The sequence below is a fragment of the Rhinopithecus bieti genome, unplaced genomic scaffold, assembly GCF_001698545.2.
Source record: "Rhinopithecus bieti isolate Rb0 unplaced genomic scaffold, ASM169854v2 scaffold_66718, whole genome shotgun sequence".
Lineage (NCBI taxonomy): Eukaryota > Metazoa > Chordata > Mammalia > Primates > Cercopithecidae > Rhinopithecus > Rhinopithecus bieti.
In genome coordinates, this window is record NW_016825567.1 from 732,578 (window position 1) to 747,649 (window position 15,072).

At 46.0% G+C, this 15,072-nt stretch overlaps 1 protein-coding gene across 15 annotated transcripts in view; it reads left to right on the forward strand.

Annotated features, from left to right (window-relative positions):
* KIAA1217 (KIAA1217 ortholog) overlaps positions 1-5,336 on the forward strand; it is a 351,420-nt gene extending 346,084 nt beyond the window's left edge. For 12 of the 15 annotated variants that reach the window (XM_017863059.1, XM_017863062.1, XM_017863060.1 and 9 more), the window contains 4 exons: positions 91-168; positions 281-1,879; positions 2,388-2,510; positions 3,236-5,336. In XM_017863059.1, the coding sequence (XP_017718548.1) occupies positions 91-168; positions 281-1,879; positions 2,388-2,510; positions 3,236-3,733 (2,298 nt within the window). In that variant the 3' untranslated portion in view covers positions 3,734-5,336. Of the gene's footprint in view, positions 1-90; positions 169-280; positions 1,880-2,387 lie in introns of all 15 variants that reach the window. The other 3 variants (XM_017863072.1, XM_017863073.1, XM_017863074.1) reach the window with 2 other exon arrangements.
* The last annotated feature ends 9,736 nt before the right edge of the window (positions 5,337-15,072 follow it).

The following is a 15,072-nucleotide window of genomic DNA, read 5'->3' on the forward strand; positions in this document are numbered from 1 at the left end:
GAAATGTAATTAAAGGAACGATTTAGTTATAGTCCACTTTTGGGGGCAATGTGGTTTTGTGGAGTAACATGTCCTACACTATTCTACCAGAATTTGGAATTTTTCCATGAAGATGTACGGAAATCTGATGTTGAATATGAAAATGGCCCCCAAATGGAATTCCGAAAGGTGAGTTCACCAGATCTGTTTTCCAACCGATACCATGCACATTAATTGCCTGCCTCTGCGGATCCATTGCTGATTAACGTGTGTGGTTTCCCTCCTCCGTTCTCCCTCTCAGGTTACCACAGGGGCTCTAAGACCTAGTGACCCTCCTAAGTGGGAAAGAGGAATGGAGAATAGTATTTCTGATGCATCGAGAACATCAGAATATAAAACTGAGATCGTAATGAAGGAAAATTCCATATCCAATATGAGTTTACTCAGAGACAGTAGAAACTATTCCCAGAAAACTGTGCCTAAGGTCAATTTCAGTTTTTCTGGCATTAGTTCATTAGAAGATGAAATAAGCAAAGGGTCTAAAGTCTCAGGCCCGCAATACTCTATAGCTGACACGGAGAACCAGAAGCTGAATTATGGAAAGACAAAGGAGATGGAAAAGCAAAATACGGATAAGTGTCACATTTCCTCTCCTAGTAGATTAACAGAATCAAGTGTGCATGATTTTAAAACAGAAGATCAAGAGGTTATCATGACAGATTTTGGCCAAGTTGTTCTAAGACCCAAGGGGGCAAGGCACGCTAACGTGAACCCTAATGAAGACGGAGAATCCAGTCCAAGTTCTCCCACTGAAGAAAATGCAACCACTGACAACATTGCCTTCATGATTACCAAAACCACTGTCCAGGTTCTTTCCAGTGGGGAGGTGCATGATATTGTTAGCCAAAAGGGAGAAGACATACAGACGGTTAATATCGATGCCAGAAAAGAGATGGCCCCCCGACAAGAAGGGACTGACAGTGAGGAGCCAGTTGTGTGCCTGGACAAGAAACCAGTGATCATCATTTTCGACGAGCCCATGGACATCCGGTCTGCGTATAAGAGACTTTCAACTATCTTTGAGGAGTGTGATGAGGAATTAGAGAGAATGATGATGGAAGAAAAGATAGAGGAGGAGGAAGAGGAGGAAAATGGAGATTCTGTGGTCCAGAATAATACCACTTCCCAGATATCTCATAAGAAGGTGGCCCCGGGCCATCTTAGAACAGGACAACAGGTGGAAACAAAGTCACAGCCACACTCTCTGGCAACAGAGACCAGAATCCCAGGGGGACAGGAAATGAACAGAATGGAGCTGAACAAGTTCAGCCACGTGGATTCTCCACATTCGGAATGCAAGGGTGATGACCTGACCGATGGCCAGTTTGAAAGCCCCAAGAAAAAGTTTAAATTCAAATTCCCTAAGAAGCAACTCGCCGCTCTCACTCAAGCCATTCGCACGGGAACTAAAACAGGGAAGAAGACTTTGCAAGTGGTCGTCTACGAAGAAGAGGAAGAGGACGGCACCCTGAAACAACACAAAGAAGCCAAGCGCTTCGAAATCACTAGGTCTCAACCTGAAGACAGCCCTGAAAACATGCTGAGGAGGGAAGAACAGTCCAGCATCGAGAGCACGTCTCCGATGTCAAGAACTGATGAAATTAGAAAAAACACCTACAGAACGTTGGATAGCCTGGAGCAGACCATTAAACAGCTCGAAAATACAATCAGTGAAATGAGTCCCAAAGTCCTAGCTGATACCTCAGGTTCTTCCAACAGAGATTCTGTTGCAAGTTCATCCCACATAGCCCAAGAGGCCTCTCCCCGACCCTTGCTAGTTCCGGATGAAGGCCCCACTGCCCTAGAGCCCCCTACATCGATACCTTCAACTTCACGTAAGGTATCTTGGTCTGCTGGAAAATGAAAAGACCCAGCTGCTTTCCTAAATCTGCCGTAATCACCATTAGCAAAAGGTGTCTTGTGACTTAATTGCTTTCTTTCAGGTGGCTTTTTTTTTTTTTTTTTTTTTGTCTGTTCGCCATGAAACCCTTCTTTCATCCTTTCTCCCTCACCTTCAAAACAACAACAACTAGGTGTCTAACAGCTAATCAATTCTGTTTTTGCCTCTGTTGCTGACTGGTGTTGGGTAAACACGAGGCTGCCGGGTCAGCCATGTGCTGTTGAAATCATTGCTCTGATACTCACATTAAAATCCGTTTGATCAGTAGTGAGCAGTTGATTCTGTTTGATTCTTCTGATTAACCCCAGTTGGTGTCTCCTAGATCTGTCCTGCATGTAGGGCTGTGGCTTCTCACCTTGAGCTTCTCTGAACATAGTGGAGCAGCCTCACGGATGACCTACTCACGTGCTTCTCCTTCTCTTCCCCCTCTCACTGGTCCTTCCCACAGGGCTCCAGCGGGGCCCCACAGACGAGCAGGATGCCTGTCCCCATGAGTGCCAAGAACAGGCCCGGAACCCTGGACAAACCTGGCAAGCAGTCCAAACTGCAGGATCCCCGCCAATATCGCCAGGTAGTTTTACCTTAAACCCAATTTTGGATGGACGCTATTTCAGTTAAGAAGCAAGTCACTGACTTAGTTTATACCAAATATTGTGCTTACTTTGTAAGATAACGGTTTACATAGACATCCTGGATCTGGGGGCATGAAGAAAGTCTAAAAACCATTTGTTAAATTTTTTCACCACGCTTTTGCATGCTTGCAATAAAACATCTTTTACTTTGTGACTCCAAGCTCCAAATTTTAACTGTTAACACACGGTGCCAGACCAGGTGGCTTTTCTTTGGTGAATGTAGTGTTTCATCTGAACACCTCGGGAAGCAGAGACAAACCAACCTGTGGTGGAACTGCCCTTAACGTCACCACTACTAACGTCTATGTTGACTGTATTGCGTTAGAAGCACATTAACGCTCCGTCAAAATGCCCGACCCCCACCCCAGTAATTATCCAGACGCATGGCCCACCTGGCACACGGGAAATGGTAGAGCTGGAATGATGGGACTCCTCTCACAAATGCGTTCTTCCTTTCCTCCTTTCCTGTCCATCCTTTGCTATGTATGTGGGGGGTTTCTACCAGGTCCAGTAAAGCACAACAAGACTTAGCTCAGGCCTTGAACTGTGTTTGGTTGGTTTTCTTTGATTGAATTATTCTCAGAAGGGCTGTGTTGCCAGGCCCTGTGGGTTGATCACGTGTCCACCTTTCTGACAAAATGTCTCCCGCCATCTTTATTTGCAGGCTAATGGAAGTGCTAAGAAATCTGGTGGGGACTTTAAGCCTACTTCCCCCTCCTTACCTGCTTCTAAGATTCCAGCCCTTTCTCCCAGCTCTGGGAAAAGCAGTTCTCTGCCCTCTTCTAGTGGTGACAGCTCTAACCTCCCTAATCCACCTGCTACTAAACCATCGATTGCTTCTAACCCTCTCAGCCCCCAAACAGGACCACCTGCTCACTCTGCCTCCCTCATCCCTTCTGTCTCTAATGGCTCTTTGAAGTTTCAGAGCCTTACTCATACAGGTAAAGGTCACCATCTTTCATTCTCACCGCAGAGTCAAAATGGCCGAGCACCCCCACCTTTGTCATTCTCCTCCTCCCCTCCTTCCCCCGCCTCCTCCGTCTCACTGAATCAAGGTGCCAAGGGCACCAGGACCATCCATACTCCCAGCCTCACCAGCTACAAGGCACAGAACGGAAGTTCAAGCAAAGCCACTCCATCCACAGCAAAAGAAACCTCTTAAAGGTCAAATCCTATCAGGCACAAGTCGGAGTTACGTTAAAAAAAAAAAAAAATTAACAGTCTACAACAACTGTTTTCACAAGAGAATGTAACATATTGCTGTATCGTTTGAGGCTTAATGCTAAGTATGTGCTAAATACTGGATTAATAGATTTCAGTAAAGCTCGTTTGTTTTTTTGTTTTTTTTTTTTTTTTTTTTTGGTTTTGTTTTTACCTAGTTGCTATAGTGTCTACCGTCTATACTCAATACCTATAAAATGCAGTAAGCATGTGTTACAAAACGAGGTTCTGGTGGGAAAGAAAGGTGCGTGTGAGACGGGAGAATTGTCTTAAGCATATAAAACATGTATGATTCCAGAATTTTAGTATGTTTTGTATAAAACTATTTTTCATTACGGAGACTAGAAGTGAACAGAGAATTACACAAGTGTGACTATACAAATTGTAAAAGATACTATAATATTTCCTTTTATTTTAGTGTTATTTAGCTTTATTACAGATTTCTATTTTTGTCAAAACTTCATGGTTCCTTTCAAGATCTTTTTTGCCAAAACATTTTGATACTATAGCATTGTACATTTGAAAGTAGTGTGCTAGACTATAAAACCAATGAACTTCTACCTGAGCCCTACAGACAGGCATATGTAGAAGGCAATTTATCAAACCTATTGCACTGCCATGAAAAGTATGTATAATAATTTGCTAGCCCAAGCAAGCTAGTTTTCTTTGCTTGCTTCTTTTCTTTCTTTTTTCCTTCCTTTTTTTTTTTTTTTTTTTTTTTTTTTTTTCTTTTTTCTTTTTTAACATGTTGAGGTTCTCTAGTTGTTTTCTTTGGAGTATCTAACCCCTTCTTTTGTTTTCTGAGACCTGGTAACCCACGCTCTTGCATTGTGGATTTTAAAATGTACACTCTGTACGGTTCTGTAAACCGAAAAACTTTTGTAAATATATAAATATACATAGACATTAAAATACTGTATGTGACAGCACATAGAGTAGTTTTCCCACACCAAAGTTAATTTTTATGCATGCTTTAAAAGTATATATCGGGATGGGCAGAGATGGAAGTATCCATACATTTTTAAAAAGCAACAAGTTTGCACAGCTAGAGTGTTTTTGTAAATAAATGTATTTGTATAACACAGTCATGTAATATACAGAACTATAAGCAGAGACTTTGCAAAACTAAATAAAGGGCTGCATGCTTATTATTTTTTGTACCTTGTCACTATAACTACTTCCTAGTCAAAGAACGAAATGTAACTGTTACCAAGTTTAATGTTTTTCTGCTTTGAGGCTTTGAGGGATAAAACCACATCCACTCAAGAGGACACTACTTTTAACCACATCCACTCAAGAGGACACTACTTTTCTGAAAGCTCTGGGGTGACTAATGATGAGTTCCTAATAAATCAATTGCAAGTGTGGTGCCTTGGATGTGACCTGTTGGCTCTCTCTCTTCTCTGTGGCTTATCAAGGTGTGGATGACAGAAAGCAAACCTGGACACAGAGTTTCCACCCTCCATTCCTGGAGGAGCTCTTATTATTTTCTCTCTTTTTCAAAAACTTCCAGCAGGAGTAAAGTGGAAATAAAATGTCTTTATCACTTGGCTTTTTTTCTTTTGAGTCCTCAACTTAAAAAAATATTGTTGGCCTAGAGGGAAATACGCTAACATTACACCATGTGTTTTCATTTTTTTTAATGAGAAGAAGCCAGGCACAGTGGCTCATGCTTGTAATGTCAGCATTTTGGGAGGCTGAGGCAGGAGGATCACTTGAGGCCAGGAGTTCCAGACCAGCCTGTGTAACATAGTGAGACCCCATCTCTACCAAAAAAAAAAAAAAAAAAAAATTTAAAGTTAGGTGGGCATGGTGGTGTTTGCCTGTAGTCGCAGCTACTCAGGAGGCTGAGGCAGGAGGATGGCTTGAGCCTGGGAGGTGGAGGCTGCAGTGAGCTATGATCACACCACTGCACTCCAGTCTGGGTGACACAGCAAGACACTGTCTCAAAAAAAAAAAAAAAAAAAGGAAAAAAGTTAGTGAAAACAATACCAGGATTATGAATTAACCACAGGAAGAATCTCAGGAAACTACTTAGATTTTTCACCTCCAGAATGTTTCATTTGGTGATTTGATGTAAAAAGCAAATATTCTTGGAACTCGGTTGTTCAGTGTTACTGAGTTTCAGGCTTACTTACTTCAGGATGCCTTTGCCAGAAATATTCATCTCTCTGCTCATTATGTTAATGGCAGTCCCGTGTTTCAGGTGGCACTTAGGAAAGTATTTAGGATCCAACATTTCAATCATGTCCCATAATCACCTTAATGACATTATAGTCGTTTATGTATAAATATATCTCATAGCTAATTCATGCCAATTTATTTCCTTCTGTTTATGGACAAGCCAAAAATTCTTTCTTAGCAGCAGAACAGCAGATGGTGGGCTCACTTTTGCAGTTTCACTTCACACTTCCCAGAGCTCTGGCAAGGTCACAGAGGTGATGGTAATTTCAGTTAATGTCATGAAGGATGGGACCTGTTCACCAGGTAAGGGAAGACTCCGCACGGTCCCATCCACTGCCCTGAGATCCGGCCCAGTGCTGCCTGCCTCTTCAGGAAACTGGAGGAGAAACTACCATGATTGGAGAAACCAGCGTCAGGTGTTGCAAAGTCTTCCTATCACAGCACAGACCCAGGAGGTGCCTGTCTAAATTAGTGCAATATAGCTCCTGCCTCGGTACCCATTCTTAGGCCCGACCTAAGTGTTTTGAAACCTTGTTGTACCCCCGCCATCTCTGGCCTCATTAAAACTTTCCCTCCCTATGTGGTTGTTTGAAAAATAGAGCCCAGGCTCCTTCCTCATCCCACCAACCAAAAACCCAACATTTCCCACACCTGTGGGCCCGTGGTAAAACCTGATGATTCACACCAGAGTGGTGTCAGGAAGTTTCCCCTGCACACGTGTTTTATTGAAACTAACGAATCCACGACCCCCATGGGAAAGCCTAAGGGGTAACGCCCCTGGACCCTGATAAAAGCATAGCCCCACAGGCTCACTCACTCTCACTCACTCCCCACCTCCTGGATGAGCTCTGCTGCGGCTGCCTCCAGACCTCCCATGGAGGGCCCCCACCCCCACCCTCTCTGGACTCTGTAAGTAACACATTTCCTCTGTTTGATGCATTTTGGTTTCACTTCATTGTGCTTTAGCTGACCAACACACCCAAACCTAACTACGCCCCATTCCATCAGGGCTTCCCTAAAGAGGGGCTATCTCGGCTTACGGCCACTCTCGACAGGGAAACCTCAAGACCACGTTAGAAACTGTAACAATAAAAACTCACAATAGCACCTCAGTTCTTTGAATATCTCCGGTGAATGACGTTGGGTAGGATGAGCTGAGCTCCTGGGTGTTCAGATTTTGCTAAACTACATTTAACAGACACTCAGTTACGACAGTCTCTTTTCTTTTTTTTTTTTTTTTTTTTGTTTTCTTTTAAGAGACAAGGCCTTGCTCCGTTCCCCAGGCTGGAGTGCAGTGGTACACTCACACCTCACTGCAGCCTCAGACTCCGGGGCTCAAGCGATTCTCTTGCCTCGGCCTCTGGAACAGCTGGGATTATAAGCATGCACCAGCACACCTGCTTATCTTTTAAGTTCACCATTCCATTATTCACTTAAACTAAAAAGACTCTTAGAAATAAACCATGTGGCTTCTCAGGTTCATTTAACAAAATCGGTCCATTCATCCAGCCCTCACTGAGCATCTTCTGCACATAGGGTGGGGTGGGGAGGGCGTCTGGCCACGGCATCAGTGCTGCTTTCTGGTTGACCACCTTGGGCATGTTTTGGCTTCTTCACCTGTTCATGGAGAATAATAGCACCTACTAAATAGGATCATTGGGAGGATTAAATACAATGTATACAAAATTCTGAAGACAGGGTTGAACCTACTGAGCACTCAAAAGTTAGTGAGGGCTGGGCACAGTGACTCACGCCTATAATCCCAGCACTTTGGGAGGCCAAGGCAGGTGGATCACCTGACGTCAGGAGTTCAAGACCAGCCTGGCCAACATGGTGAAACCCCGTCTCTACTACAAATACAAACAAATTAGCCGAGTGTGGTGGTGCACATCCGTATTTCCAGCTATTCAGGAGGCTGAGGCAGGAGAATCGCTTGAACCCAGGAGGCTGAGGTTGCCATTAGCTGAGATCATGCCACTGCACTCCAGCCTGGGCAACAAGTAAGACTTTGTCTCAAAAACAAAAAATAGTTAATGAGGATGATGATTATTACTGCTGTGGTGACAAGCGGGACACTGTTCTGCCCTTAAGAGGCATCGGTCTAGTTGGGGAAAGCGTGGCGCACACCCCAACACAGATCAAGTCACAGCTGATGCAGATGGGGGAGTGTGAGCCGTCCTGGCAGTCGGCTGCAGGAGGGCACAGCAGCGGGCTTGTCTGGTGCTTCACGGAGGTGGTGGCACCTGGCACTGACAGGTATAATACAGAACTTATAATAGTGTTAAAGCATTTTTAAAGAAGCTGGTTTTCTTTTAATGCTACTTGTGACTGGATTTTTTTCCAAAGTAAAATAGGCATTCACCTGGATGCAGAAAAGCCCAGACCCTGGGAATTGTGGCTCAGAACTGTGGTTCTTTTGTGAAGTTATATTTGCAGGCTTGGGAGAAGGTGCTCCCAGGTCACCCCAACCCATATTCCCCAGATGATGCTCATTCCTGGGCTTCAGTGACAGGGGCCAGGCCCATGGGGTAAGAGGGACCCATCCACTGGGTGCTGAGAGCAGGCCTGGCCACTCCCTTCCCTGCAGGCCAGATTTAAAACGTAAACCCGGGCCTCTTCCTGAATGCCCCACCTTGTAACTCTAGCTAAGGTCCTTCCCACCTCCAAGGCTCAGTAAATGCAAAGGCATTTCAGAGCAACCGGGAAATTTCTTGGAGGAAGTAGAGGAATGACAACTGCTTCAGCTGAAAATTCAAAAGGTAATCTTGCAAAAGAGGCCAGGTGATATTGTCCAAGAAAACCTACCCCCGGCACTGGGCAACCACTCATTCCTTGATCAATGCTCCTAAGAAGGTAATGTCCGAAAGAATAAAGTAACCCCAAAAGCACCTCTGAGAACCCCAGGCCGTCCCAAGGTGCATGTCCATCTAGCTCCAAGTCAGGCGCCCACCTTAGAAGCAAATGTTTGCCCTGATGGAACCAGGAAGGTTAAGTTATGCTCACCACTCTGCCAAGAATGCAGGAGAGCTTACACTGCATGCCCTCGATTTGCACAAAATGCTTAATATTTTAATTGCCCAACATATGGGGTGGTCCTTAATCCTTGTGTCTGTGAGCACATCAGCAATAACTGCCATCTGTTGCCTATTATGGGCCATGTAGAATGCTAAGGTGTTTTGCATCTATTGCCTTTTAATCCTCACGAACACTGAAAAAGTTCCTGTCATTTATCCCTCCCCACTTCACTGTAGGACACTGAGAAGAGGGAAGAGGTGACAAGTGCAGTATGCATCTCTGGGCACTCGGCCATCCTGCTTGAGGTGGGGGCTGCCCAGGTTGCCCCTTTGAAAGAAGGTGGCTTTAAGGGGAGATTTTTTATTCCTGGAGCAAACAAATGAGCACAATGCAGAAAATTATCCATTTATGGGATTATTAGATTGCAAATTTTGGTTGCCTCACCTTCAAAAGATGCATAGGTAGAGACGCCCTCCACTTAAAGGACTAACATTCTCATCTAGTATTGTTGGAAAGGCGGTGAATCTGGATTGGAACCTGGGATAGGGACTCCTCTTCCCCTAAGCCCCAGGTGGTCAACTACAACTCTAGGGCCCTGGGCTGGGACTGCAGGGAAGGCTTCACCTGCCAGAGAGACCATACCCCAGACAAGTCAAGCCCAGCCTAGGTCCTACCCCTACCAGGCCCCGCCTCCTCCTGGCCTTGCCACGCCCCTCCAGGTAATGCCTTATCCTGCCCCCGCTAAGACACACCACACCTTTCTGGTTACACCCTTCCAGCCTCACCATGCCCCTCCTGCTGGTGCCTTCGGCAACTTCAGCTGGTGGAGACCAGGGTAAGCGGCCCCCAGGTGCCTCCTAAAAGGGTTTACTTGAAGTTCAGCTTCTTGGCAGGGACTTGTGAGTAGATACCTCAGACTCTCAGAGTGATCCTTTGAAATTCAAGGATAAGTCTCCATTCCAATAGATCCAAGCTCCCTTTTAGTTACAAATGTTTTGTAAGAGATGAAATTCCTTATGACATCTCCTACCTACTCACCTAGTTTGAAAAATAAAATGCAATGCCCTAGTGGCACTGTAACAAAGTTATCGTTATATCCATGCCATACACGCACCCATCAGCAGAATTCGGCAACACATTCAGACAAATCGTACCAGGGACTTGAACGCTGTGAACTGGGCTGGTAATGTGACTTTTCCCAAATAGCGAATGACTGTTTAAAGCTTTGAACAAAGCAGAATACGACTCTCCCTCACTTTACATGTTCCTGAAAATTTTTGTTGCACATTTTGAGGCTGCAAAAGGGTTTAAATATAAAATAAAATTGGCCTCTACACTCGGATAATTATAAGCAGGGTATTCGCTTATGCAGATGTCCAGTAGGATGTGACCAGGTCGTGCTGGGGTGGGGTGGGGGGCCATTTTTCCTGGGCAGCTGACTGTAGGATCTCCCAAATCAGTATCCCTGACCCCTACACACTAAAATGCCAGTTTTGCTTCCAACATTGGGACAACTAGAAAACTCTCCACAAATACCCAAAACTGCCTCTCAAGGGCAGCACTGCTGTGACTCAACCACTGGCACAGAAGAATGAACAGGGGCCTCACTGTTGAGTCGGGACAAACCCTGAGGGCATTAGGACCCAACAGGGAGCCTCGAAAGTACCCAGCCCAGTGACCCCTCTCTGTGTAAGAGCAGCCCTTAGGGATACATGGAGAGCTGGGGGTGCCCCAGTGACCTGCCACGCCCGGGGGATTTTGGGAAGCCCATACTGGTATTAGCATTTATGTTCTTTTCCTTCATGCTTGGAAGACCAAATGATTAACCAGGAAAGGGCCAGGTGAGGTGGCTCACACCTGTAATCCCAGCATTTTGGGCGGCTGACACAGGTGGATCACCTGAGGTCAGGAGTTCAAGACCAGCTTGCCCAACATGGCAAAACCCCATCTCTACTGAAAATATAAAAATTATCCGGGTGCGGTGCTGTGTCCTGTAGTCCCAACTACTTGGAAGGCTGAGGCAGGAGACTTGCTTGAACCAGAGAGGTGAGGGTTGCAGTGAGCCAAGATAGTGCCATTGTACTGTAGCCTGGGTGATAGTGAGACTCTGTCTCAATTTAAAACAAACAAAACAACATAAAAGGAACCCAATCTCGAAGCAATTGACAGGAGGGAAGGAAGACAGCATCTTGGCACAATGTGTGGGAATGGATGTCTCGGGGTAGAGTGCTGAAGCCCTGGGCTTAGCAAGATGGAATTGGGTACGTGGAACTTAGAACCAGGGCCCTAGACTGCCATAGACACCATCTCCTTTCTGACTTAAACATGAAAACATTGGGAACAGGTGGTGACCAGTGGGGTACACCCCTGCAGGGGAGGAACCCAAGAAAGCTGGACCCTCTACTGGGAATAGGCTCGGCTGGTGTTCCAGCTTCTCAAACCCATCTGCACACTGCAATCCCCGAAAAAGCTTTCAAAATTCTGCCGCCTGGGCCCTTCCCACAGATTCTCATTCAGGTGCTCAGAGGTGCTGCCTCAACAAGGGGAGGCTTTTAAAATACCCCCAGGTGATTCTAATGGGAAGCCAAGGCTGAGAACCACAGTGTCAAGCCGGAAAGGTGGAGGCCCAGGTGCAGTGAGAAGATGCCCTTTCTTAAAAATAAAGGTGACTGTTACCAACTACAGGAGAGCCGCACTTGAAAAAGTACAGCTCAGCCACCACTTTTGCATTTTAAAAAAAAATCCCAACTGTTTTGAAAGAAGCAATTGAAATGTATGGACTTAATTTTTGTCTTCTATGTAGTGTCACTTGGGGCATTTTAGAGTTTGGCTTTGTGTTTTGATACTTCCAGACTGCAGGGCCCTTCCAGTGTTGGCTGAGTTTGGAGCTTGTTTTATTTGCCAGGAGCTAATGTGTATGTAAGTGCCCTTGAACTTGTAGTAATTTAGGGATTAGAGTTCAAGAAAGTACAGATGAAGCCTTTTCCTTAGCCTCTGGAAATTCCAGTAGTCCCAAAAATGGTTCCTCATACTTGACTGAATGAGACATTTCACGCACATTTGCTACGGAGGTCCTACTAATAACGCCTGTCGTTTTAGTGATGTATTTCAAATGTTCCTCCAGGCTTCTAGTGGACATAGTGTCAATAGGTGAAGCCAAAAATCAGAAGGGCAGAGCCACTCCTTGAAGGAGAGAGATTCTGGGAGGGTGGCTCGTGCAGCTACGATTTGGGATCTGGGGATAGGGCAGGAGAGTGAGGATACGGATACAGAGACTCGTGGTTCCAGTAGAGGAACCCTGGGCAGGAGAGAGCCCATCCCAATCTTCAGCCTTGCGAGGCAAGACCTGGAGGGTGGCGTGGAGGTTCCCTGCCCATCAGGTTAAAAACATAAGCAGCACCAGGCCAAAACTAAGAGGTCCCCTCTCCTCTCTAATTGCCCTCAGTCTGTCCCTCACTGCTCAGAGATTTTGCACTTTCAGGGAGCACCTCCCCAACACGACCAACATCCACCCCGCACATGATCTTGCCCATCAGCATGTAGACAGGTTGCTTTTGCTGCTTCACCACCCTCAGCCCTTCCTCAGTTTCTCTATTTGTATGCATGCCTGGTCTTCACCCCCTGCTTCTCCCACTTCTGGTTCTTGAATCACCGTGAAATGATTACCTCTAGTGTCACCTACATCTCTGTATCTCCATACCTGGGACACATTTTTATTCCTTGCCTTTGGCTTTATTTAAAGCCTTTACCTACAAGTGTTCCATATGAAACAGATGAAAGCCCCTTTCTATGGATGAAGGACAGTAGGGACCAACCTTGCATCCTTACCGATCAACACACCTCTGCCAGGCAACAGGAACTGAGATGATCCCCAACGTTGGGAAGCAACGGTCGAGCTGTCCTGTCTGCAGCATGTTGATTGGATCACACTTTGAGCCAGCATTAAAAGTGGTGTTCAGGACCACTCCTTAAAGAGATTTAATCTAAGATAGTACATTAGACATATTTAGGATTACAGATGGATTAGAGACTGGATTAGTCCATTCTGGAATTGCTAAAAAAGAACTACCTGAGACTGGGTAGTTTACAAAGAAAAGAGGTTTCACTGACTCACAGTTCCACAGGCTGTACAGGAGGCAGGGCTGGGGAGGCCTCAGGAAACTTACAATCATGGCAGAAGGCGATGGGAAAGCAAAAGTTCTAGGTGACCACCAGATGGCAGCAGGTGAACAATATTTTCCTGAGATGCTGTAGCCAATCATATGTGGTGGGAGCAGGGAGAAAAGAGTGAAGGGGGAAGCGCTGCACGATTTAAACAACCAAGTCTCGTGAGAATTCTATCACAAGACAGCACTGGGGGATAGTGCTAAACCATTAGAAACCACCCCCATGATCCAGTCACCTCCCACCAGGCCCACCTCGGACACTGGAAATTACAATTCAACATGAGATGTGGGTGGGGACACAGAGCCACACCGTATCAGAGACCTAAGATTTCTTAGATCTGTAAGGAAGCCAGAGTTTGTCTTTGACCTGTTTGGTCTCCCTTGAGTGTCGTCCCCTTTGTGGTTTTGCACTCATCTGACCACACACATCAGGGTCTGAGTCTGGGGCCTCAGCCGCCTCCTTCCTCATATCTGTGGTGTCCTCTGGGCTGGAAAAGGAGGTCTCTACTCCTTTCTGAGAAATGCTTTTTTTTAACCTGACATCAACTCCAGGAAGCTAAGCCAAGAAGGTGTATTTGATTCTTAAACAGTTGGCTAACTTACTTGCAAATGGAGTCAGGGAAGAAAATGTTCAGGAATAACTAGATCATTGTACAGTGATTGTAGTTGCACATTCTTCAGTCTCACAAATGAATAGAATCCATCGTACAGCAGAAGTTGCCCTGCCAGGCCTGTCGCACCTTCCCCATCCTGCAAAAAGAATGTCCTCTTGCTGAGTAACTCTGGAGAAAGGGGCCCTGACCACCTCCTGCCCTTTCTGTCTGAAATCCCTCAAAGGAGACACTCCCAAGGCCAAGCACCGCATCCCTGCCCCACGGAATCTGGCGTCTCCTTATCTTTCAGTGGGCGCCTCACCCACCTGCCCCGCAGCTCCCTCTGGCCCAGCTACCCTGTTCTCTATTCTGTTCCTGAAGCCCCAGCCACAAGCTGCTTTCTGTGCCTGGAATGTTCACCCCACCTCCTCCTCATCCTTCTGATCTCGGCTCACACGCTGCTCACTCCTGGAAACCTACATCTCGCCCTCTATGAGTTTGCCCTCTTTTACAGCACTTAGTGGAGACTAAAGTAGACAGCGGGGGAGAGTGGTGGTCAGTAAGTTAAGTGCAGGAATCAATGTCTGTATTATACACAGAGGACCCCAAGGCAGGACCTGCCAAAAATCAGGAAGGTTCACATTCTTCTGTGGGGTGCAGGCTGGGGGACGAGGCATGGGAGGCACGTAGTTCCTTCTGTTCACGCCATCCACATTTAATACTCTTTAAGACTTGAGATTGAAGGCTCCTTTAAGAGGCTACAGCATCTCAGGAAAATATTGTTCATCTGCTGCCATCTGGTGGTCACCTAGAACTTCTGCACCTCGTTGAATTTCTCAACTTCCTTTACCTCAGTTTTTGCGGCAGCTATGTTACATAGTTTCAAATAGCTAGGAGGATTTTTTTTTTCTCTGCCTCTCTCTCGAGATGGAGTCTTGCTCTGTCGCCCAGCCTGGAGCGCAATGGCGTGATCTCAGCTCACTGCAACCTACGCCGCCCGGTTTCAAGTGATTCTCCTGCCTCGGCCTCCTGAGTAGCTGGGATTACAGGCGCCCACCACCACCACGCCTGGCTAATTTTTGTATTTTTAGTAGAGAGGGTGTTTCACCATGTTGGCCAGGCTGGTCTGGAACTTCTGACCTCATGATCCGCCCACCTCGGCCTCCCAAAGTGCTGGTATTACAGGCGTGAGCCACCGCGCCCGGCCAGGAGGATATTGAATGTTCCTAGCACAAATGAGAAATGTTGAAGATGATGGATATGTTAATCACCCGGATCTGATCGCTATTCTATATATATATATATATATATATATATATATA